This window comes from Scylla paramamosain, chromosome 21, assembly GCF_035594125.1.
Source record: "Scylla paramamosain isolate STU-SP2022 chromosome 21, ASM3559412v1, whole genome shotgun sequence".
NCBI classification, from domain to species: domain Eukaryota; kingdom Metazoa; phylum Arthropoda; class Malacostraca; order Decapoda; family Portunidae; genus Scylla; species Scylla paramamosain.
In genome coordinates this window covers 4,086,541-4,112,519 of record NC_087171.1, presented here as the reverse complement: position 1 = coordinate 4,112,519, position 25,979 = coordinate 4,086,541, and the positions used below count along the sequence as shown (strand labels likewise).

Below are 25,979 nucleotides of genomic sequence, written 5' to 3'. Positions count from 1 at the left end.
GTACTGCTCTTCTCATTAGATAGAGTCTTTATTCTCAGTTAATATTGAAGAAAATGAACATAATTGCAGACTTGGCACATAAATATATCATAACACTGATTTCTATATATCTAGAGCTGGATTTAAATGAGAGCACAATTGTATTTAACTTTTGTTCATAAACTTGACAGGTGTCTCCTTGGAGTGGACTCAGAGGAGACAGAACAGTCCATCCGATTGTTGGCAGAGAAACTGGATACACCTCTGCCATTGCTGATATCCCTCACCTTACCTGTCCTTGACCGCTCAACAACTGTTCAGGTTGCAGAAGCTTTGTTGGAGAAAAGGTGTTGGTAACCAGGTGAGTATACACAGATTTTTCACATTAAAATACGAAGCTGAATAGAATGAGAAAAGCAATTCCTTACATCAAAGTAAGCTGCTGATTGTCATTTCTTTGAAAAAAATATGAGCCTCCCCAAAAAATTGTGGGACTTCTTGGTACACTTCTCCTTAAGAAAGTTGTATTGAGGGTAAGTTATCAGAATGAGGCAGTGTTCAGATGGTTACTAGTGAAGAGGACAGCACAAAAATATTGCTTCTGTTTTTCCCATTCATAAAGTGAGCATATATGGCTCTGAGAAAAAGCATAATGTTTATGGTCACCTATGTACATAGTACCATGCCATTATCCCTGATGAAGGGGGCAAAGCCAAGGCTCCATACACTCACAGTTACACTACACAAGCTTTACTTCACATTCTAGTCTTTATGAGGAGAGGAGTGTTTCTTACTGACCATACTGTATGGGGCTCACTTGTGCAACATACTCAAAAGAGAATGGTGATGCTAATGATAGTAATGATCAAGGCCCTTCAATTTCCATCAGGTCTCATAAGGTCTGGTTCCTATAATATAGTCATCCCTCGTTATCCACAGGGGGTTAGATAGCAGAAACACCTGTAGATAAGGAAAATCAATAAAAAATTAGTGCCTCTCCTTAAGAGCACACCCCTGAGCCCCCAAAACCTTGTTTAAGTAAAGAAAAGTACCTATACAATTGGCCACACTCCTGCAAGGTCCACTTAGCATTACCAATGCTGGCCGAGATAGTAACCGAAACACTAGTAGTGACCTTTGCTTGACCCATTCATTGTTGGTAGGGAGACCCCTGCTACAGTATACATTGAAAGTTTTGTCGCTGCTTGAAAAAAAAACATTATGTTTAGCAGAGAGAAAGGTTATAAATACACATGCATCATCAAAATTATTAGTATTTACTGGCATTACCCTCCCTCTTTACAATCTCCTTAAGGCATTTAGGGACACATAATGCAAGGTTTTGAAGGTAAGTTGGTGAAAAAGCTGGCCTACAGCTGTTCGACTGCAGCCTCAAGTTAAGGCATAGATGACTTGTCTATACTGTACAGCTGTCTCTTCATTTCCAACCATGAGTCTTCAATTGGATTGATAACTGGGCTGTTCCCAGGCCAGTCACAAAAAAAAGGGAACTTTACAGTCTGTCAACCACTATGTGCAGAGGCTGAGTCCTGCATGAACAATTTTGCTTTTGTTTCTTCAAAAGAATCACACAACACATCACTCAAAAGTTCTAAGTGATTGTTTTGGTTCACTTTTTCATTTGCAGGAAGAATCACCAATTCACCAACTCCATGATAAGTAAAGCAGCCCCAAACCATAAGTGATGCTGAGTGCTTAACAAACTTAGAGGTGTACTTAGGATTCAAGGGGTCGCTGCTTGGCCTGCAGTACTCTTGTGATGAAGAACTCCCAGTGACCATAAAAGTTGCCTCATCACTCCATAGCACAGTTTTTCACTGCTCCTCATTCCATGCTAGGTATTTCTTGCAAAATTTTGTCCTTCCGTAGCACATTTAACAACAGCTTTTTGTGGGCACGGTAACTTTTGTATCCCAAGTCATCATGGAGCATCTGCTGGATAACCCTCAGTGACACATCTCCCAGTAATTGTGAGTTTTTTTTTTTTCTTTAATTCCCATGATGTTAGCCTTGGATCCTTTAAAACTTGCTGGGAAATAAGTGCATGGGTCTTCAAGGTCATCTTATGAGGCCTCCCAGACTTGGGAAGTGAGGCACATGCATCTACCTCCGTGGCATCCTTGAAATGTCTCACCAAGCGCTGGACTGTCCTCAGCTGTACTCCTGTTTGATGTGCTATAAATAGGAGATCATGGCTAGCTTTGTGTAAGGTTACCACCTCCTTTCATTTATCTTTACTAATGACCATTTGGGGCAAGTTGAGAGGGTGGTAGGAAGCCAAATCAAGGCTCATTTGGCTCCACCTGGGGACATCAGATGAACATATTTTCCCTTTATCACAGCCAACAAAGCTACAAAGCTACAAAGTCTGAGTACCACTGACTAACTGCAAGTGGTAGAACATATAGTTGTTGCCAGTTACTGGTGTAAATGCATCTGACTAATGCTTTCCAAGGAATGAAGTTGTGAGCCTACTTCACTCAACGCAAAAAGATATGTTGTTGGCCCTTTAGCGACAAAACTTTCTGTACATATTGTACTTCCCTCAATCCCTTCTCCTTACCTCTCCCTACCACCAATAAATGGGTAGAGTGAAACTCACTATTAGCATTTTGGAGTTACTGTCTTGGCCAGCATTGGCAATGCTAAGTGGATTTTGCAGGAGTGTGGGCAAATGTACATGGTTACAAACATTTTATTTATCGATTACCTAAAAAAAAAATAATAAAAAAAAAACAATGAACACTGATAGGTTGCCTCTCATCACCTCTGCTGATTTGAATTTGTGGTTGGCAGCAATCCATGTAAAAGTGGAACTATGGAAACTGAAATTGTGGTTAATGAGGGATGACTGTTATAATAATAATGATAAAAAATAAAATAATATTAACCTTTTTTTCATTGTTTTAGCACAGCAAAATGGAGACTCGATTTGGTCAAGTAGTACTTGGACCTCCAGGCAGTGGGAAGACCACCTACTGTAAGGCAATGGCCAGGATGCTACAAGGTCTGGGCCGCAAGGTAGCTGTCATAAATCTGGGTGAGTTTCTCTCCCTTTCATATGCCAGATTTTCTTATCAATGCTGCATTATTCTTAAGGTAGTAAGAATATTTAGTATCAGGTTTTTCATCTTGCACTATTGAGCACTCAAGGTTTTTTGAATGAAGGTTTAATTTTTTACCAAGCAGTGCAATCACCATTCCTTTATGTGAAACTAAGGAACATACTTCTATCTGTATACAGCAGCAGTACATATTTTGTATTGAGCAATCTGCTGGATGGTCAGTTTTGTGGTTTTCTGCATCATACCTCTGACACTCACACAATACTTTGCAAAGAAGATTCTCATTTATTCGTACTGGTTAATTCATTAAAGTTGTTGGTGTGATGTATCAGACAGCTGTATCTTATTCTCAGAAAATTTGACCTGTCTGTGGGATTTTTTCTGATAGTTTATTGGAAGACTGAACAGCGGAGTTCGTAGGACCAGGCATCAGGTACAAATACATAAGGTCATCCGAGTAGCAAGATCTGATGTCCTTCTAAGACATATATGTTACCTATTCCAAATACCTCATAATGTTTAAGACTACGGATGTTTATGGAGTATCACATGCAAATAATAACTTTTATATCTCACTGCCATACACTCATACATGCTAACATTGTGAGAGCAGATTAGGATATATTTAAAGCTTAATGTAAGGTTTCCTCAGATCCAGCAAATGATGCAGTGCCATATGAGGCAGCAGCAGACATCCAGGAGCTGGTGCAAGTGGAGGAGGTGATGGCCATGCAGGGTGTGGGGCCCAATGGAGCACTGGTGTTCTGCATGGAACTCTTGGAAGCCAATATGTCTTGGCTAATCAACAAGCTTAAACAGTTTCCCAAACACTACTTGATATTTGATTTCCCAGGACAGGTGTGGTAATCTCTTGGTTAACATATTATAATTTTCCATCTGTGGTCCTGAATATAGAATCAGTAATAATAGAAATATTAGATGAATGAGGATGTGTTCATCTTCCATTCCCCAAAGCATCTACAATATCCAATTTTATTTATTTTTTTTTCTATAATTTATTTGCTCATGTTTTGACTTTTCCCACACCACCTTAAAGGTGAAAGTCAAGGCATTCTATATATATTTATAGAGGGATTTCCTTCTTTTCATAAAATCTTAAGACAATTTATTTAAGCACACACCTGTCAAAATTATCCAAATTTGTTACAGGTGCTCTGTGCCTCTTGGTTAGTGATGAGAATACAAGCTGTTCTAGTGATAATTGTGTTGCACAAGCTCAATTTATGGTAGAGCAAATTCATTGCTCTGCCAAACAGTACAGATAATCTTATTTGTTTGATAATCCCAGTATACAGAAAATCTGTATACTGTATATGTGTATAATTCAATTGTAAATGTAATCACTATTTTAGAAAAGTTGTACATTCTCATCCTCCAAATTTCTGTACTGCATTACAAACTAAATACACATTAATGAGTACTTTACTTTCTAGGCTGAGCTGTACTCTCACCACACAATGGTTCGCAGTATTCTGTCTGCCTTAGAGAAAGAGGGAGCACGTCTTTGTGCAGTGTACTTAGTAGACTCCCATTATGCTAATGATCCAGGTAAGACCCATATTTTTATTAGTCCCTATAAAGACAGATTATGACAGATTAAACTGACTTCCTGTTTTCCATTTATCAATCATCTTTATTATTACTATCTTTGATATCTCACTTTCTTGTGGAAAGCCTCTCCTAAGAGATGGTCATAACAGAAATGCCCAAAGTTATCCTTCTTAACGTGTAAGTTGCATGTTGCTCGCCATGTTGCTCCACCTCCTTCCTTCCCTCCTTGGCTCGCTATGTACTTGAGTGGTGCTGTGCGGCATTAAGAGATAATTTTTTGTATACAATCTAGACAGTCAAAGCCTTACTGGAAACAGTTTGCAAATGACAGATTAAATTTTTTATGTGTCAGTGAAGAAAATATACAGGTAACAGTAATACAGTGATTGTGAAGTGTTTGTTACTCTTTAAACATTCCTGGCAACTCACCAGCTTCACAACGACTGCCAGGTGTTCCCAACCCTCCTGTAAATGTTCCTTTAGATTATATGATATTCTTTCTAAGTGATGTCTAATTGTGCTATGTGCTATGTTCTGCGAATTTTGACCCTTTATATATTCGTGTATTTGCGTTTGTATTTTTGTCCTGATGGTGGGGTTTCATATTGTCCCTGGATAATACCATCTGCAGAAGTACCAGGAAAATGTACTCTCTCGTGGAGATGCTGACACTGGAGAACACTCTGCTATCTGGGTGTCTTCTGTCTGGGTACCTGTGTCTGTCTGTATTCTGCTGCTGCAACCCAGAGAGAGAGAGAGAGAGAGAGAGAGAGAGAGAGAGAGAGAGAGAGAGAGAGAGACCTGCTTTTCCTGGCTTGTTCATTAACACCCTCCCTATATCAAAATTGAGTTCTATATCATATTGATAAATAGGGTCTGTCTATGTACATATCCATAAAAAAATGTAAAAGTAGTCAAGCCTGCAACGTTCATTTCCTGTAAAGGACAAGTTAACACAGGCTTTGTCCAACCAGACCAACTTGTACCAGCATGATCTGAACAAATGTATGATCTTCCTTAATACAAAGTGTCAAAATCTTTCAAGATCTTACCCTCCTTGTAATTTCTGGCAATAACTTTGCTTCTTTATCTTTCCCTCCTTTATTTTAACCTGATGGCACCATTGCCATCTCATCTATTTCTAAAGCTTAACTCTTGGCTCAAACCTTTGCTAAAAACTCTATCTTGGATGCTTCAGGGCTTGTTCTTCCCTCTCCTCCACCCTGTGATGACTACTTCATGCTGCCTATTAGAATCCTTCACAATGATGTTTTCCATGCCCTCGCTGTCCTTAACCCTAAGAAAGCTTCCAAACCTGATGGGGTACCTTCCACTGTTCTCCCAAACTGTGCCTCCAAACCTTCAATCTGATTGCTAGTATGGGTTCCCTTGAGGCCACTCTCCTGATGATCTGGCTTTCTTTACCGAGTCTTGGTCATCCTTTAGGAATTTCGGGGAAACTTTTGCTATTGCCTTAGGCATATTAAAAACTTTTGATAGAGTCTGGCACAAAGCTCTGATTTTCAAACTACCCTCCTACAGCTTCTATCCTTCTCTCTGTAACTTCATCTCAAGTTTCCTTTTTAACCATTTTATTGCTGCTGTGGTAGATGGTCCCTATTCTTCTAAATCTATTAACAGTGGTGTTCCTCAGGGTTCTGTCCTGTCACCCACTCTCTTCCTATTATTCATTAATGATCTAAATCAAACTTCTTGTCCTGTCCACTCCTATGCTGATGATACCACCCTGCACTTTTCCATGTCTTTTCCTAGATGTCCAACCCTTCAGGTAGTAAACAGTTCTTGCAGGGAAGCCACAGAATGCCTGACTTTTGAGCACTCTAAAATTTCTGATTGGGGCAGAGCAAACTTAGTATTGTTCAATGCCTCAAAAACTCAATTCCTCCATCTGTCAACTTAACAGAACCTTTCAGACAACTATCCCCTCTTCTTCATAGACACTCATCTGTCCCCCTCTTCTGCACTGAACCTCCTCAGTCTGCCCTTTACTTATAGTCTAAACTGGAAACTTCACATCTCATCTCTAGCTACAACAGCTTTTATGAAGTTTGGCATTTTGAGTTGTCTCCACCCATTTCTCTCATTTCTTAGCTGTTAATTCTATATAGGAGCCTCATCCATCCATATATGGAGTATGCTTCACATGTATGGCAGGGTTTCCACTCATACCACTCTTTTAAACAAGGTGAAATAAAAATCAACTGCTCTCCTCTAACTGACTGTCTTCAGCTTTTCTCTCATTGCTGAAATGTTGCATCTCTTGCTATCTTTTACTGTTATTTTCATGCCAACTGCTCTTCTGATCTTGTTAACTGCATGCCTCCCCCTCCTGTGGCCTCATTGGTCATCCCTATTCTGTCCACCTCTCTAATGCAAGAGTTAACCAGTATTCTTAATCCTTCATCCCTTTCTCTTGTAAACTCTGGAACTCCCTACCTGCTTCTGTATTTCCTCTTTCCTTTGACTTGAACTCTTTCAGGAGGGAGGTTTCAATACACTTATCCTGTAATTTTTTACAACCAGCACCAGCACCTCAGTGGACATTTTTTTATTTTTTTTATTATATTTCTGTTGCTCTAGGCCAGTGCCCCTTCTACATGAAAAAAAAAAACTTGAAACCTTTTGTTTCACTCTTAGATTACTTTTTAATTGCTTATTTAAACTGATCTACAAATAAATATGAAGAATAAACAAAAATAAATAAAATCCCCCCTGAAAAATAAAATAAAACCCCCAAAATATATATATTTTTTTTATCTAGGTTTTTTTCAAACCCTGGATGATAAAGAGTGAAATGTTTGTCCTCAAACACACACACACACACACACACACACACACACACACACACACACACACACACACACACACACACACACACACACACACACACACACACACACACACACACACACACACACACACACACGGTTTTGAAATGTATATATATCACATATATATGACTGAACAATGATGGAGTAGTGTCTCTCTTTCTCTTTCTCTCACCACAGATGTAAATAAAGACACATGATGTAGTGCTACATATGCTGAATGTGAAAATCTCTAATGAGCTTTTATTGTGTATTTCAGTCTATGGGTGTTTTGACTATGTACTACTGTATTGTATGTATATGGTAACCTATGCCATATCTTTCTTCCCCTTTCTGTTTCTCTACAACCTTTCTTTCCGCTTTCCTTTCACTCACTCCCTCTCTACTCCCTGTCTCTCAAAGATCCCAGTATTTAGGTTGACCCCCAATCATTTACCAAAATGTTTGGCCTTTAGAACTCGACCTATACTTGAGGAAATTCAGTAACTTGGCATAAATGGCATACTAACTGGTTGGCTTTATGCATCTTGAAGTTGACACACTTGTTCACTTTCTATGTTCCTTATACTAGTGCTGGTTATGAAACATTTTATTCTAGAAAAATCATGATGTCAATAGTTACTGTTGAGTGATATAGGAGCTTTCTTGACACTTCTTTTTGAGATAGAAGGAAAGAATGGAAAATTCTTAATGCTGTACACTCCCTATTATATATCATATTATTTTATAAAGTTATTGGGAAAATTCTTCTGGAAAACATTATTGATTAATTGTTCAGCAGACATTCAATAAATTAGTATCTAATTTGTTGTGCGTTTTGTTATTGCAGGAAAATATATTTCTGCTGTCATGCTGACATTAAATAGTATGCTAATGATGGAGCTGCCAACTGTTAACATACTATCAAAGGTAAAGTTTTATCTGTTTGCATTATCATTTCTTTTTGCAATATTTAGGTTGATTATCCAAATTTTATTGACATAAATCCCATTACTAGGGTAGATTTTATGGGCTATATGATGAAACAAAATACATCCAACATATAATTAGTTCAGACTGTGGTGAGCCAGCCCATGTTCATCAATCACTCATTAAACCAACTCAGATAAATAGTGAAATTTGTTCTTCTGGAGTTTAAGATGGTAGTATCCTGTCCAGTCCTGTTATTCACCCATGCTTCCAAGCCTAATTTCTAATCAGTCTAGTATTTCTTGATGTGGTTAGGAAAAAATCTCATGAGTTTCAGTGCCTCAGTAAAGCATTCTATTACTTATCATTCTCCCATAGTAATAACAACTTTCACTGTACAGTCATAGGTAGTATAGTTCTGTTGACCATCACCAAAGGGAGATTTACTGTGACATCAAGTCTTCATTAAAATTTCTCAGTACAGCTAACTCTCTGTACATTTGTAGTGCAGATGTTTATTTCTTCATGAATTAATGAGTAACTTCATTAGTGTCAGAGTTAAAGAAAGAAATCACTATAATATTTATAATGTCTTCTAATTTGCTGATTGGCAGGTGGATGCAGTAGAGAAATATGGCAGTCTGGATATGGGTCTGGATTTCTACACTGAAGTCATGGACCTGGACTATTTATTAGACTACTTGGGGGATGCTCCGGGTACCAGGAAGTACCATAAGCTCAACAAGGCCATGGCAGAAGTGGTGACTGACTATTCATTGGTTTCTTTTTTGCCTGTTAGTGTGGAAAGCCATTCCACACTTCTTAGTGCAATGAAGGTTTGTCTTGAGGATAATTTGTTACACTAGGCACCTGTTCATTTTACTCCTAGTTCTAGTTGTGAAGTTTTTTGTAGTTCTTGAATGATTAAGTTCTCAGTCAAGACTATGGCTTGTTATTGTTCATCTTTATTATTTATTTGCTCTTTACTTTTTATGCAGGCAATTGACAAGGCCAATGGGTACATATATGGCACAGGAGAGGAGCGCAACATCCAGCGCCTCCTGTCATGTGCTGTGGGGGCCGAATGGGAACACGAGCGCATTGGAGTACCTCGGGACACTTTCATGAGAGATGAGGAAAAGGAGGAGGAGGAAAATGAAGACAATTTTGAATCAGTGCTGGAAATGCTAGCAAGACAAAATCAAAAGCCTTAACATAATGTCAAGGTTCTGTAGCATTATGACACACAAAGAAACAGCAGCCTTTTGAAGAAAATGACTTTTGTCTTAAACCAGTTCAATAAATTATTCATTATATATGTTTGTATATTTTCCTTCTCCAGGTATTTATCTTAGACTTTATATACGTACTTCTAAGATAAGCGTGTAGACAAATTCTGTTATTTGAGAGATACACATGACAAAGGCTTGACTCACTAAACAAGAAACCTGCCTCTAGAAATCATGATGATAATGCTGAGAGTGATCATGTATCATTGCTGATATTGAAATGATGCTGGCAGAATAGAATAATTAAGAAAGTAGTTATTTCTGACTTGGTACAGCATGTAAAGCATATTAGGGACTCAAGCTGAAGATTTCATGGATAAGACAAGTCTCTATTGGAGAATTTTCCTGCTTTTACTATTAAAGAAGATTATCTTTCAAAACTGATGGAAAACAGCAACCTGAGAGAAAGCAATGGTCTGCAAAGTGTGGATTCTGTGTGGCAGGACCTGGAGCCTGGGATCTCTGCTCACCCTGACTGCCTTCATTTGCAGATTTCTGTGTTTTGGCAGCCACCCACAAAGCCGATTGTTTTATCTAAATGTCTATACTATCACTGCAACATCCTTCAAAACGTGGTCAGGATCTGCATGTCACATTGTCTGTAATAGTGTTTACATGTCAGTTTTTGAAGCAGATACACTCCAGGAACAATCCTTTATTCTTGAGGGGACTTTCCTTCTCTGGGACTAATTGAATTGGAATGAACTATACACCATTTGACTTGCAAGATATTTCTCAGCGAAGTAAACATCTATCTACAGCACTGAAATATGGGGTGGCCCAAACAAGGCACCACACACTCACACACATAATTCACACTTAGTGTGTGAAAACTGGATAAAAAAAAAAAAAATTGGAAGATTTTGTACACACACACACACACACACACACACACACACACAGTTGCTTTTGTAAGTATACGACTACTGTATCGTGTGCGCGTCTCGTAGTTATTCTGATATGTTGCATTCACTCCCTTAGACCAACTTCTGCGACATCTCTAATGATCGCTGATATAACGCTGGTATAGACGCTCGGTAGGCGTTTCTCACGTCAGAGTACACCTGCGGTCACGGAGCTGCAGGTGATTTCCCCAGGGTGTTCACAGAGACAAAACCAGGTCACGTTTGGCACTGCTTTGGTGTGTGTGTGTGTGTGTGTGATCGGTTAGTGAAATAATCCACCACGTCCCCATATTTATTGTATAGTATGTTTGGATTACGTGAGCAGTGCGACGTTTTGGTGCCATCTCGAGATCACCGCACGACTTGCAGGCCGCGCAGGGAATGAGGCTGGATCAGGTTAACGTGAGGCCTACTTCTGCTGTAGATTTTTTTTTTTTTTAAGGAAATAATACTCTCTTTTGTTTTCGATTGTCCATTTCGGTAAATAACCTTATTACGATTTTCTTCTTCCTCCATTTCAAATCGCTATTACCTGGTGGAGTAGTCACCGGCAATGTCTGTCTCGCACGATCTCTTTTACTCCCATTACAATCCACACGATCTCTTCCATGCCGAGTCGCCGTCTGCATTGGACCCTCGACCCTTCACCGCCTGTCTGCCACATCGCCTCACCAGGTTATCCTTCACTCCTACCATCACATTACTACTCCGCCAACTTTATACATTTTCATCTTTTCACAATGGACACGACATATTGGTGTCATCACAGAATGCTTGCCGGTGTTGTGTGACATTAATACAACTAAGCCTGCAGTACAACTTGACACACGTGTGCTGCTGCTTCAAGTGTGCCTCCTCTTCTATAAATAGCACAAAATTATCACAATGAAGCACAAGGATATTTATGAATTGTGTTCATGCACCTGCCTGTGACAACAATATATACAACAACATATACAAAATATTTGCAATAATACTCTTCTTAATACACAGGCATTGCAGCAACACCACTGTTAGTACGTTATTGTAGTGACACTAACATAATAAATGTTTTTCCTCAGTTTTAGTATCGCAACCTAAAAAATTTAGCATCATCCGAGACTAGTATATTTAAAAGAAGCAATGTTCATCTCTGATTTAGTGTCAAATGCCACTGGTTGCCTTGTGTTAGGACTCACTGACTCCTAATTAATTTCAGTAGCTTTGGAATTAGATGAACAACGCGAGATATGAATAAATACAAATTTCCAAAAAAAAAAAATAAATAAAAATATAAATAAATAAAATGAAATAAATAAATAAATAAAATAAATAAATAAATAAATCGCCTTGGCCCTCAGGTTACGTCACACAAGTACGAATGAGGAACCCCACTGCACTGGCAGCCCTGACGTTTTAGCTTCGAGTCCCGGCATGTAATCTGCATCTGAAAGTTTCAATAATATCTACCTCTCTTCTATTCATGAAGGAAAAAATACACTCGCTTCTTTCACCTCGCCCTTTCCCCGAACACTGCAGCAGGGGGCCAAAAAAATCAAGCCATTATACTCACACTCCTTACACAATAGACCAAGTACAAACTACTTTTTTCCGAGGTACAGAAACAATCGCTTTCCTGCTGAATTGGCGGTCCAAACACGCAGCGCTCGTTCATCACAAAGAAACGAGGCAGTAATTACGGATTTATGGACATTTTTCTTCCCACGTGTACCCGAGTAGTTGCCGCCAACATCCCCTGAACGGCTGCTCCCCGCTACACTTTTTGATTTTTTGGTCTACGGTAGTCATCGAGCTTCCATTGTAAGGAGAAAGAGGGACAGCATTTTTAGCAAGGCCTTCATGGAGCGCGCGCGCGTGTGTGTGTGTGTGTGTGTGTGTGTGTGTGTGTGTGTGTGTGTGTGTGTGTGTGTGTGACGTTATATTTACCTATTTGTGTTTTTTATAGGATTAAGTCACGCTCATCTTGTCTTGTCTTCTTACTACCAAATTATCAGTACTTCCTTTAAACTTTTGTGTGTGTATGTGTGTGTGTGTGTGTGTGTGTGTGTGTGTGTGTGTGTGTGTGTGTGTGTGTGTGACAGCGCGTTTACTCGAAAGTTACATAGGTTAACATTCCCTGCTGTTAGTTTTTATAGCATTAACAATAGATCCTCAGCGTACTTAAGGAAACAAAATGTATACCTTGAGCAGCCATTAATAACAAGTTTCCGGTGGTGAAGTCACTAAAACTGTATAAACTAAGTGGGAAAGGCGGAAGCTCTTGCCCAGGTCTGCCCCCTCGCCCTTCACATGAGCGAGAACTATTATTATTACTATTGCAGGTTGTCGCTCGATCCTTGGGAGGGCTGATCAATCTCATTTGTAAGGCGGAGTCGCTCATCATGGACTGACAGACACTTTTCTTCCGTTTCCTATCGAGTTAGAGAAGTGGGGGAGGACCAGCACCGGAATGAGTCCCGGACGCCTAAATAAGTAGGTAAATATATAAATGAATGAATAAACAAATAAATAAATGACAATCGGATGTCGATCCCATGTACAGAGTTATCTCTCTTAGAAACAGCTCTGAGTGAAGAGAGAGAGAGAGAGAGAGAGAGAGAGAGAGAGAGAGAGAGAGAGAGAGAGAGAGAGAGAGAGAGAGAGAGAGAGAGAGAGAGACGTGGGGGGGGACATCATGATTTCATTCACCACCATAACGTTTTTAAGCACAAGAGGATGTCATGCAGATTTCCTCCAGAGACTTGCATTTCCGCCGGCCTCCAGTTTCGCACATCAGTCCATGCACCAGTGATCCCTTGCACAGTAATAAGGAAATATTTGTGCTGAATCTCTCCTAACACACGAGGGAGGCTGGTATTTGTTTTCTTTACTACACCCTTTCCTTGTACTCGACCAACGGACTTCGAGACTACCACCTACGTTGCTGTTCTTGCCTCATCCTACCAGTGACCGGCATTCTAATCTATCCGTCCTTTAATCTTACCCTTTCTCGATGCTTCTCACGATGTCGAGTCTGGCGTAGCGAGCAACGGAGAAAACAATAAAAGAAATATGAATGACGCTTTAGAAAACTGACCTATGAAGCCATACAGAAGATACGAAGAATGGAAGAACAAGAACAAGAACATGAACAACAACAACAACAGCAGCAGGAGGAGGAGGAGAAAGAAGCGATTTTGTCACGGAGCAAAATTATCTTCTCGTCACCGGTGCTCCAGACGCGTCACGCCAACCTCGACCTTGCCGCGCGTCACAAACCGGGCGACGAAGAGGCTGGCTGCTTTTAGGGGATAATTGCACGCTCTTAGAGATGAGCGAGCGCCCCTGTCATTATCGCCCGGAGGAGCAGCAGAGGAGCATTAGAAGCGCCTTCATGCTCACGACACCCAACAGCAAACTAACGGGCCGGCCAACACAGCCACCCACTTCCTCCTCCTCCTCCTCCTCCTTCTCTATCTCTTCTACATCTCTTCCTCTGTCTTCTCCTCTTTCTCCTCATGAACTTCCTCTTTTTCTTTTCTTTTCTATTTTTTTTCTTTTTCTTCTTTTCTACTTCGTTTTCCTTTTTTTTCTTTCTTTTTTTTCTTCTTTCTCTCCTCCTCCTCCTCCTCCTTCTCCTTGTCCTCCTCCTCCTCCTCTTCTTTCACATCCTCGTCCTCTTCCTCCTCTTCCTATTCGTTTTCATTATCTTAACTTCACCTTTACCGTCTTGCATATTTCACTTTAGAATAGAAAGTACAGCTTATCGTTAAGAATATCGTAAGGGCTAACCACCACCACCACCACCACCACCTCCTCCTCCTCCTCCTCCTCATCTCACTCATCCACCCGCTCCTGTGCCTCCTCCTCAACCTCCTTCACCTCCACCTCTCTCCTTATTTCCTAGTGTGGTTTCCTGCATCTTTCTCTGTTTTCCTTTTGTTCAATTCCGCTGTTCAGTCCTACTGTAATTACACGGCATATTCTTGTTCCTCTTGCTCTTCTTTCGTGATGGTTGTTCTTCTCTTCCTGTTTCTCACTTTTTTCCTTGATTTCTTCCTCTCTCTTACTTTCCTCCATTTTTTTTCTTTTTTTTCCTCGCCTCCATCCTCCTCCTCCTCCTGTTTCTTCATTTCCGCACCAGGTAAGATGAGAACCAGGTTAGGTGTCAGTGACGTCAGGAATGAAACAGCAGCCTGAGTGCAGCATCCTTTCCTTCAGTGTGTGTGTGTGTGTGTGTGTGTGTGTGTGTGTGTGTGTGTGTGTGTGTGTGTGTGTGTGTGTGTGTGTGTGTGTGTGTGTGTGTGTGTGTGTGTGTGTGTGTGTGTGTGTGTGTGTGTGTGTGTGTGTGTGTGTGTGTGAACTTAATCATTTATATCTTCGCAGGAATAAATTAAGCTCGTCCCGTAATCCTACTATCTAAGCATTGCGCCCTTCGAGAGAGAGAGAGAGAGAGAGAGAGAGAGAGAGAGAGAGAGAGAGAGAGAGAGAGAGAGAGAGAGAGAGAGAGAGAGAGTGGGGGGATGTTGCGGGAAGCACCATGATTTCACTCACCATCACAACCTTTTTAAGAGCAAGAGTATTAATGCTTAAACGTTTCCTTCCTCTAAGCCATTATCTCTCTCTCTCTCTCTCTCTCTCTCTCTCTCTCTCTCTCTCTCTCTCTCTCTCTCTCTCTCTCTCTCTCTCTCTCTCTCATCATATCACAGAACTTAATTAAACAGAAGAAGAAGAAGAAGAAGAAGAAGAAGAAGAAGAAGAAGAAGAAGAAGAAGAAGAAGAAGAAGAAGAAGAAGAAGAAGAAGAAGAAGAAGAAGAAGAAGAAGAAGAAGAAGAAGAAGAAGAAGAAGAAGAAGAAGAAGAAGAAGAAGAAGAAGAAGAAGAAGAAGAAGAAGAAGAAGAAGAAGAAGAAGAAGAAGAAGAAGAAGAAGAAGAAGAAGAAGAAGAAGAAGAAGAAGAAGAAGAAGAAGAAGAAGAAGAAGAAGAAGAAGAAGAAGAAGAAGAAGAAGAAGAAGAAGAAGAAGAAGAAGAAGAAGAAGAAGAAGAAGAAGAAGAAGAAGAAGAAGAAGAAGAAGAAGAAGAAGAAGAAGAAGAAGAAGAAGAAGAAGAAGAAGAAGAAGAAGAAGAAGAAGAAGAAGAAGAAGAAGAAGAAGAAGAAGAAGAAGAAGAAGAAGAAGAAGAAGAAGAAGAAGAAGAAGAAGAAGAAGAAGAAGAAGAAGAAGAAGAAGAAGAAGAAGAAGAAGAAGAAGAAGAAGAAGAAGAAGAAGAAGATGAAGAAGAAGAAGAAGAAGAAGAAGAAGAAGAAGAAGAAGAAGAAGAAGAAGAAGAAGAAGAAGAAGAAGAAGAAGAAGAAGAAGAAGAAGAAGAAGAAGAAGAAGAAGAAGAAGAAGAAGAAGAAGAAGAAGAAGAAGAAGAAGAAGAAGAAGAAGAAGAAGAAGAAGAAGAAGAAGAAGAAGAAGAAGAAGAAGAAGAAGAAGAAGAAGAAGAAGAAGAAGAAGAAGAAGAAGAAGAAGAAGAAGAAGAAGAAGAAGAAGAAGAAGAAGAAGAAGAAGAAGAAGAAGAAGAAGAAGAAGAAGAAGAAGAAGAAGAAGAAGAAGAAGAAGAAGAAGAAGAAGAAGAAGAAGAAGAAGAAGAAGAAGAAGAAGAAGAAGAAGAAGAAGAAGAAGAAGAAGAAGAAGAAGAAGAAGAAGATAATGATGATGATGATGATGATGATGATGATGATGATGATGATGATGATGATCAGCAACTCATCAAGAACACAGACATACAGCACAGTCACAACACAAGCTGTACGTGGAAAACCTCACATCGCAACATTTAGGCATCCTGAACCACTGGAGTCTATATACTCTAGGATCCTCCACGCTTAACTGGCCCCGTAACGCATTGTTCCCTCCCTGGCCGCCCTCTCCTCGCGTCCGTCACCACCACCCTCACCTCTCGTCCTGCCTGTCTGAGTGTACGGCCAAACAAGAGAACAATGCAGACATCACAATATTCAATCGATACTTTCATGACACTTTATCCCTCTTTCCATTTACTTTTTCAGTCCATTCCTTCCTTTAGGGTTATCTGATCACTATCTTCTACTCGACAAGCGAACAATGGAGTCACCATAATACTTGATCGATTTTTTCGTGAAGCTTTATCTTTTCTGCTCTTTATATATTTACTTATTTTTACTTTATTCTTTCATTCATGCGGCCATTCATCTATCTCAATTTCTTTACATTACTGAATGTTGCATCTTTTGCCACATGCAGTTACACATCATATAACATAAATAAGATATAATGGCCAGTATCAGATACAGTTACAGCACGAGGTAAGACCCATCTGATATCCTTTTAATAAGTAAAAGATGATAAATAATAATAAATACCAATAAACTGTCAAAGTACAACGAACCAGAGCAGGTTTTTGTGACGTGTGCTGAACTGAGTCATGAGTTCTCTTAATAACGAGCTCTGCGATTGTTTATGGCATGGTGATGTAAATACTGCATTTTTTTTTCTTAATTTTAAAATCATTATAGTGGTTCCGCTCCCCTTGCTTCCTGGTATTCGCAGCAAGACAGCTGCCTCACACATGGCAGTGATGAATCTTAACATGCTAAATTAATGCAATTATTTAGCACAGTATTGTTACACACACATTCTCCGACATGCGCAAATCTTTCATCTGTGGAACATGACCGCCTGTTGTCAATTGTAAATTCTTGCAAGGCCCATGTGATCGATCACTCCCAATAGAAAAATTAAGTGAAACTATTTTTTTTCTCTAAACTTTTAAAGTTAATATGACCAAGGCCGTGCTGACCAGGAAGGACCGTGTTGGCAAGCTTGGCTGCTGACACCATCAGTATAGCTACGTATGAAGAATTATATAATATAATATAATTATATAATAAAGTGTCCTTGTAAGTTACGCGCTTCCTTTTCTCTTTCCACACTGCTTTCTCGTCGCCCCACAACGAGGAGTGTCAACTTCTCCAGCATCGGGCACAGGAGCTGCTCGGTCTGACCCTGGTTTGTGTTACGCTGACTCATATTGATTGGTTATTTTCTGGACCATATTCTGTGTTGTCTCTCTTGAGGCTGAGGGCCAAATAAGCCTGTCTAGGCAGGAAATTCACCTTTTATAAAATTGCAGCAGGACTTTTGACTTTTACTGCAATATTCTTAAAAAAAAAATCTTTATTTGCCTTACAACAACCACACGTCCATTAATCACACAGCTAATGATCCTACTCCTTTACAGTAGACATTCTGGGAAGTTCTTTGCTTCATCAGCACAAGATATATGATGGAACTTCTGCAGCATTATGAAGAGACAGGTATACTCTACTGTGAGGAGCGTCATTAAGGCAAGGACGAGGATGAAGTTGTGCTTGGTAATGAAAAGTTGTGGTACGAAAAATAAGATAATTTAGACAACCACAAAGGGAAAAGTAAGAACTACATATAGGGCAAGGATCATGCTGATAAAGAAAAGATGCAGGAAGAGGGAGTACATAGGAATGCACAAATACACAGAAAAAAAAAAAAACATACCACGAGCCTTGTTGATCTACAAATATAACGAGGGCATTTGCTAAACAGTCGCACATCCATAAGTCTTGTCTAAACGGAACTTGAAGCTACATACAGGGCTTGAGCCAACGATTAAGAGTGAGTGTGTTCTGGAGATCGACAGTTCTGCTTCTGAAAACACTGTATGTTAGATTTTCTTTCTTGTAATTTCATGCCGTTTTCGCTTGCTGCTGTCCTGTGACTGATCTTAAATAGTCCATCAAGACTCATTTTATTATGCTAAAATTTTGAAAGCTTCCATTAGATCCTCCCGAACTCTTAGTGGGCGGACGACAGATTACACATCGGAGTATTTGTTTAATCACTTGCCTTTGTACCCTTTCAAATAAATTCTGGTCTCTTGATATAATTCGGTGACCAGAACTGTATCGCATTTTCCAGATCTAAGATCTTTTTCCTTACATTTGGTGTTTTATGAATAAAATTTCTTGAAATAAATCTTAACTTCCTATTTGCTTTTTTTGGTAGCCGCTGTTCAGTGATCACTCATTTCTTTATTACTGTCAAAAATTACTCCGATGTCGTCTTCTTGTTTAGCTTTACGATGTCTTGCTCGCGCATTTAATGTTTGAAGTTATGATTTTCATCACCAGTAAGCATCACTTTGCATTCATCTACGTAAGAGAGAGAGAGAGAGAGAGAGAGAGAGAGAGAGAGAGAGAGAGAGAGAGAGAGAGAGAGAGAGAGAGAGAGAGAGAGAGAGAGAGAGAGAGAGAGAGAGAGAGAGAGAGAGAGAGAGATATATATGGAGAGAGAGAGAGAGAGAGAGAGAATATATATATATATATATATATATATATATATATATATATATATATATATATATATATATATATATATATATATATATATATATATATATATATATACTATTTTCCGCTCTACAGTAACAGTCTGGTTGGGTTTGCCTGAATTTGAAAGCTGTCATAGTCCAGTCTTACAGCGTTATTTTGAGCTGTCTGCATTTATTACCAAATTATAATCGCTCTTCACATCATTTATGTAGGGGTGAGGAGGAGGAGGAGGAGGAGGAGGAGGAGGAGGAGGAGGATCACACTAATTAATAAAAGTAAGCTTGGTATATCAAGGTCATCTGCACATTTCATTACTCCAAGTGACACATTCCAGCAATATCTTTTTCCTCTTTAACTGATATCAAGAAGGGAGACGAGGAACATCTACAAATACCAGTGCTAAACCATGAGTGGAATTAAAAGTAAATTTATCCCACAAACTGAACACCCTTGAACTGCACACTTGCGATTCCCAGCCCTGCTCTCGCCTCTTCCCTTCCCGCAATGTTACCTGACTCGGCTTAATCTCTTCATTTTTTCAGTGTTAGGTGTGTCGCCTCCTCTGCACCAGTCCCCCCTTCCCTATACAGAGTTACTTGCACAGCAACCTACCATTACCAGGAACACACATACGTACTCTCCTGAACTACATGGCTGGTGAATTCCGACTTCATCTTACTCCTCTCCATGTAAACATCTTTATGATCCAATAGTTTGCCAACATTTGTACGAGTATTAAACAACTTATTCTTTATAGTGTCGTGACAAACTGTGCAATGAATGGTCTGATTTCGTCTATCTTGTAAGGACACGAGATTCTACCGGCCCCCCCCCCCCCCCCCTCTCTCTCTCTCTCTCTCTCTCTCTCTCTCTCTCTCTCTCTCTCTCTCTCACGCGGACATTGTGACAAAGTAAAGCAATCAAGGTTCATGGTTTCCCTCGCAGCAGTTCATCGCCTCCCGCTGTTTGTCTTCTGGATCATCAAGGTTAATGGCCCACTGTGGAAAACTCGCCCCCATTACGTATTATCAAACGTTCTCTTCCCTCCTCCACCCTGTCATTACCCGCTCAGTAGTAAGCACCACAAGCACATTATATTAGAGTGCTGTGTGTGTGTGTGTGTGTGTGTGTGTGTGTGTGTGTGTGTGTGTGTGTGTACTCTCTCTATTAAACTCCTGGCTTGTTTTTCTCTTCATTATAGTCAAATTGTTTTTAACTCAGCCTTGGGAAAATACATGCGAGTATTAGAGGTGTTTTAATGTCTACGATTGGCTCTCTCTCTCTCTCTCTCTCTCTCTCTCTCTCTCTCTCTCTCTCTCTCTCTCTCTCTCTCTCTCTCTCTCTACGTAGTATTTCTTCCTGTATTCCCTCTCTCCATCGTTCCTTTATTCCCTAACTCTCACTCCTCCCCTACATGTGAATCTCTCTCTCTTTCTCTCTCTCTCTCACACACACACACATTCTCCGTACATTACTACTACTACAACTACTATCATCTCAGCTAGCTACACGATTCTATTAATAGTTCTGTGCTGAAGGTGAACTTTGAAAAAAAAATAGGCAGTGGTGTTTTTCCAGAATCTTACACCTCACGTAGGGTAGCTGACTTCTATTTTAACCGAGTATCAATGAAATTCTACCTTTGCTTTATGGTGAGTGATTATTAATATTTGTTTAGTTTGGATTTTTATAAATGTAAGTCACAGTTTCTATTTATAATTCATATGTCAGTAAGCAAGGTCTCTCTCTCTCTCTCTCTCTCTCTCTCTCTCTGTCTCTCTTCCGCGTGTGGAGGTATGGAGGAATCTCGACCAGCCACTTCCTTCTTCCCTTCCGTTTTAGTGCAGCTCCATCCCAATCCCTTCCCCCAATCCACTCTCCCTTCCTCACTCCCTCCAGCCACCCATCATCCCCAGCATCGCCTCCTCCTCCTCGTGCTCTCATCTCTCCCTACCTCCTCTGCCATCTATCGTAGCTAGCAGTGGATACCTCCTCCACGCATTTTCTCTCTCTCTCTCTCTCTCTCTCTCTCTCTCTCTCTCTCTCTCTCTCTCTCTCTCTCTCTCTCTCTCTCTCTCTAGCAGGGATCAAAGGCAGGCGGGGACAGACCTTGGCACGACCTTGATTAAAAAAATAAAAGCTAAAAAGTATGTAGACGAAAAACTTGCTCGGACCACTTCTAGCCGCGGACCTCCCTCTACCTCTCTCCCTCCCCCGCTTCCCCTCCCCCGTCTCCTACCTCTGATCCACCCCTCCCTCCTTCCATGCCCCACACCTTCCCCTCCCTCCAGTGTTTCCTGCCGCCTTCCCTACTTACCTACTATACCTCCTCTCTCATCCCTCCACGCTCCTCTCTCTCTCTTTCTCTCTCTCTCTCTCTCTCTCTCTCTCTCTCTCTCTCTCTCTCTCTCTCTCTCTCTCTCTCTGATTATATGTTTATGAGGATACTGTTGGTGGGAAAAGTTACTATATTTTACGGTTGCTACTATTACTACTATTACCATTATTATTGCTTCTACTACTACTTTTACTACTACCACTACTAGTACTACCACAACCGCTACTACTACTACCACAGCTGCAACTACTACTACTACTACCACAATCGCTATTACTACTACTACTACTACTCCTCCTCCTCCTCCTACTACTACTACTACTACTACCACACCACCACAACCGCTACTATTACTACTACTACTACTATTACTACTACTACTACTAATACCACCACAACCGCCACTACTACTACTACTACTACTAATACTACTACTACTGCTACTACTACTACCACCACCACAACTGCTACTACTACTGCTACTGCTTACTACTACTGCTAATACTACGACTACTACTACCACCACAACTGCTACTACTACTACTACTACTACTACTACTACTAGTACTACTACTAGTACTACTACTAGTACTACTACTACTACTAGTACTACTACTAGTACTACTTTTTTTTTCTACTACTTAATAATACCTCCACCCCACGTTTATTGATGTGTCAATTAGGGGCTCCATTACTTGGAGGTCATTAGCCCCAGCTCCCGCTAATGACTGTGGCATCCAACCATATCTAATACTCTATAATATACACATTAGTTGTTAACTATAAATTCATTCTACCCTCTACTCTATCTACTCTTATGCCACTCTCCACCACTGTTGCCTCGCAGTCGAGGCCTCCTAAGTCTGCAGGTATGGGAGTGGAATGCCTTGTCCCCCTGAGACACAGGAGGGCAGATCTGAGGAGGGAGAATGAGAGACGGCACCTCATCCATTGCGACGACATGGCTCCTTGGCTGGTGCTTCTTTTTCTGCCATTAGGTCGGCTAGTCTTGAGTAGAAGCACTAAGCCTTGGAGCCCATCCGCCAGATGTGAGTGAAGACCAGAGGTGTGAAGCTGCCCTGGTCAACGTGTTGAATTCTCTCCCCATACGCTCGGATCTTCTCCTGCTCATTCTTGCGGTGGGCGGCCTCCAGGGAGAGTTCGTGGTGACAGGCGGCCATCGGGTCAAAGATCCGTATGTCCATGAATGCTTTCTGTCCCCTTGTCCAGAACCCTCGTGCACTGACGTCGACTCGAGCCTCGTTGGTGCTACTAGTACTACTACTACTACTAGTACTACTACTAGTACTACTACTACTACTAGTACTACTACTACTACTAGTACTACTACTAGTACTACTACTACTACTAGTACTACTAGTAGTACTACTACTAGTAGTACTACTACTACTAGTACTACTACTAGTAGTACTACTACTAGTACTACTACTACTACTACTACTACTACTAGTACTACTACTACTACTACTACTACTACTAGTACTACTACTACTACTAGTACTGCTACTAGTACTACTACTACTAGTACTACTACTACATATTAAAATAATACCTCCATCCCATGTTTATTGATGTGTCAATTAGGGGCTCCATTACTTGGAGGTCATTAGCCCCAGCTCTCGCTAATGACTGTGACATCCAGTAGTACTACTACTACTACTACTAGTACTGCTACTAGTACTACTACTACTACTACTACTACTACTACTACTACTACTACTACTACTACTACTAGTACTGCTACTAGTACTACTAATACTACTAGTACTACTACTAGTGCTACTAGTACTACTACTACTACTAGTACTACTACTACTACTACTACTACTACTACTACTACTACTACTATTACTATACTACTACTACTACTTGTACTACTACAACTACTACTACTACTACTACTACTACTACTACTACTACTACTAGTACTACTACTACTACTTCTAGTACTACTACTGCTAATAATAGGAATAATAATAATAATGATAATAATAATAATAATAATAATAATAATAATAATAATAATAATAATAATAATAATAATAACATAAAAGGAATAATATTAATAATAAAAACAACAAGAACAACAAGTGAATAAGTGAATAAATAAGTGGGTGAATCATTCACTACAATAATAAAAATAATAATGATAACACAGGACAAGCCACAAAACCTGTCACTTAATTAAAGGCATACCCGTCTCGGATTCACCACTCAATGAAAAAAGAAAAAAAAAAAAGCACGGCAAATATACTGCAATTAACAATACCAGTATATCAATAACCATAAATATCATGATGCATGTAATTACACCCACAGCAGAATGAATACAGTTCATCTTGACGCAGTGTACTCAGACACCACATAACGGAAGACAAACGCTTATGAGTTCATGAGTCAACGCATTTCATTCTTTGGTGTAAAGAGACCGAGGCGGAACCCACTGGAGGCCGGGAAGAGTGGAAGAGGGCGGAGGGTGACAAAGGAGAGGAACATCTGAACACCCACACACAGGACCAATAGCAAGGCGAGGATAGGACAAGAAGTGTGACGATTGGCAGCCTCCTACACTAGATAAAGGAAATTAAATGTTGCTTGCTGAGCCGCTTGTTTCCCAGTAATCTTTTTCCTTATAGGGGCACGCTCACATCCTGTCTGATCATCGGAACTCTCCCCAGAGAGAGAGAGAGAGAGAGAGAGAGAGAGAGAGAGAGAGAGAGAGAGAGAGAGAGAGAGAGAGAGAGAAATAAATGGGCAGCCGAAACAATGAGTTCATTTCCCATAAAATTTGGCAAGTGGGTACTTGTGGGTGAAAATATATTCTATCCCAATTAAGATTTTCAATACGGAGTTCCTATGGAATCAACATTGGAAAATATGAAATTCCTGCATTTTTATTTATTTATTTATATATTTATTTTTTGTAATCGTAATTCTGGTATCACTGGAAAGTTCTTTGTGAGCCCCTGGCATATATGCAAATGAAATATCAGTGACGTATAAACCTGATATTTTAAATCAGGTCACGAATTAACGTCATGAGTTACATATGATTTGAACGTTGTTGAAATCTGCCATTAGCAACAATTATTTTCGTCACGTATGATGTTCCGCCATGAAATGGATGAACCACGGCTGCAAAACATCTGATCAAAACACCTGATTACAATCAAAAGTTCGTTTCATACGAACGAGATGTCAAAGATGTAGTTCGTTGACTTTTTTGGATCAAGTCAGAGATCGCGCCAAAACTTGAATCTAAATCGGACGAAATCCTACAGGTGAACTGGAATCATTTTGTATGAAATTTTCCAGGAGTTTTTGGGGTCACAGTTTTCGAAGACTTAACATTGAAAATCTTGCAATTTCTTTTGGAGCCCCAGTCATGTGTGCAGATCAGCACTATTGATTGTTAACGTCATATTACAGTTTTCACTCATTTTGGTACCACTGAAAAGCTCTTCTGAAGTCCTGCCCATACTTGCAAATGAAAGGTCAGTGACGTAGATCGTTGTTCTTCTGAAGATCAAGTCTAAGATAAAGAATCAGTGAAATACTTTTCAACTGACAAAAAGTAAAAAAAGTTTCCGAACCGACTCATTGTTACTTTGTCACATAACAGTCGGATTATAAACAGATGCAGGCGGGACTATCTCTAGTTTAGAAAGTACCTGTAACATTCTCCAGCCATTTGCAGACTCATCCTTGCCATCATAAGCTTCACAATCAATGTTAGACAAGATTACAGTCATTTGAGTATCGCCAGACTTTGTATCAACCATACGTCTCTATTTGGTAGTATTTACCTTTTCTGAATACATACATCCAATTCCAGCCTTTTATTTACATGTTCAGCTTTGATTTTGCATTTTCATTTTTGTTTCTGTAAGAAGTGTTAGCTTCGACCGTTTCCTCTCTCTGTGACCACCATCACTTCTTATTTTCTCCACAGCTTCCTTAATCAATAATTGCTGTCAAGTTGATATGAGTTCAAGGTCTCGTGATCTTCTCCGTCAAAAGAAAACCTGAATTAAAAGCTCCCATCACAACTCACTCCAAACTTCCTCTCACGAGATTCTAGGTCTCGTCTTGATAACCTTGATATTTTTGTTTTCACTAAGCAAGTACGATTATTGTGGGATTAACTGGTATAAGATGTATGCTGTAAACTGTCTAAATATTCCGATCTCAATACTCTCGACTGAGGTCCCAGAATGCGTGGCATAAATCTAAAAAAAGAGTTCGAGAGGAGCATCATAAGACTTAATGCAAATATGTACCATCCAGACTGTTACATCTGGCCTGTTACGAAGTTTGGGGACATTACCATTTTAAGTTCCCCTGCCCACCAACCAAAGCTTCTTCCCACGTCTACATCATCCTTTGGCTCGCCTCTGTGATCGAAAGAGTGATTGTTCTCTTGAAGGTGGACCAGTTTTTCTTCCTTTTTGTGCATCTCAGCAAGACCTACACGTACATAATCACACTTGATGTCTTCTAGTTCTGTCACTATTTTCTGATACTCGCCCAGAACTCCGACATAGACTAGTTTTCCGTGTACATAAATTTGCTCCTGTCCATATATAAGCTTGCTGAGAATGTTCACTCGTTTGCAGTGCTTCAGTCTCTGTGGACATGGAAGCAGAGTGGGAGGGGATTGAGA

General features: G+C 40.1%; 1 protein-coding gene and 1 long non-coding RNA gene across 2 annotated transcripts in view; one reads left to right on the top strand and one right to left on the bottom strand.

The window, feature by feature from the left end:
• Positions 1–25,979, bottom strand: part of LOC135110885 (uncharacterized) — an 84,273-nt gene that overhangs the window by 30,396 nt on the left and 27,898 nt on the right. The gene's annotated exons all lie outside the window — the stretch shown is intronic.
• Positions 171–9,711, top strand: LOC135110882 (GPN-loop GTPase 2-like). Its single transcript, XM_064023504.1, has 7 exons — positions 171–340; positions 2,911–3,040; positions 3,718–3,923; positions 4,520–4,634; positions 8,316–8,395; positions 9,010–9,231; positions 9,394–9,711. The coding sequence occupies exons 2-7, from the start codon at positions 2,920–2,922 to the stop codon at positions 9,607–9,609; spliced, it is 960 nt and encodes a 319-aa protein (XP_063879574.1). The 5' UTR covers positions 171–340; positions 2,911–2,919; the 3' UTR covers positions 9,610–9,711.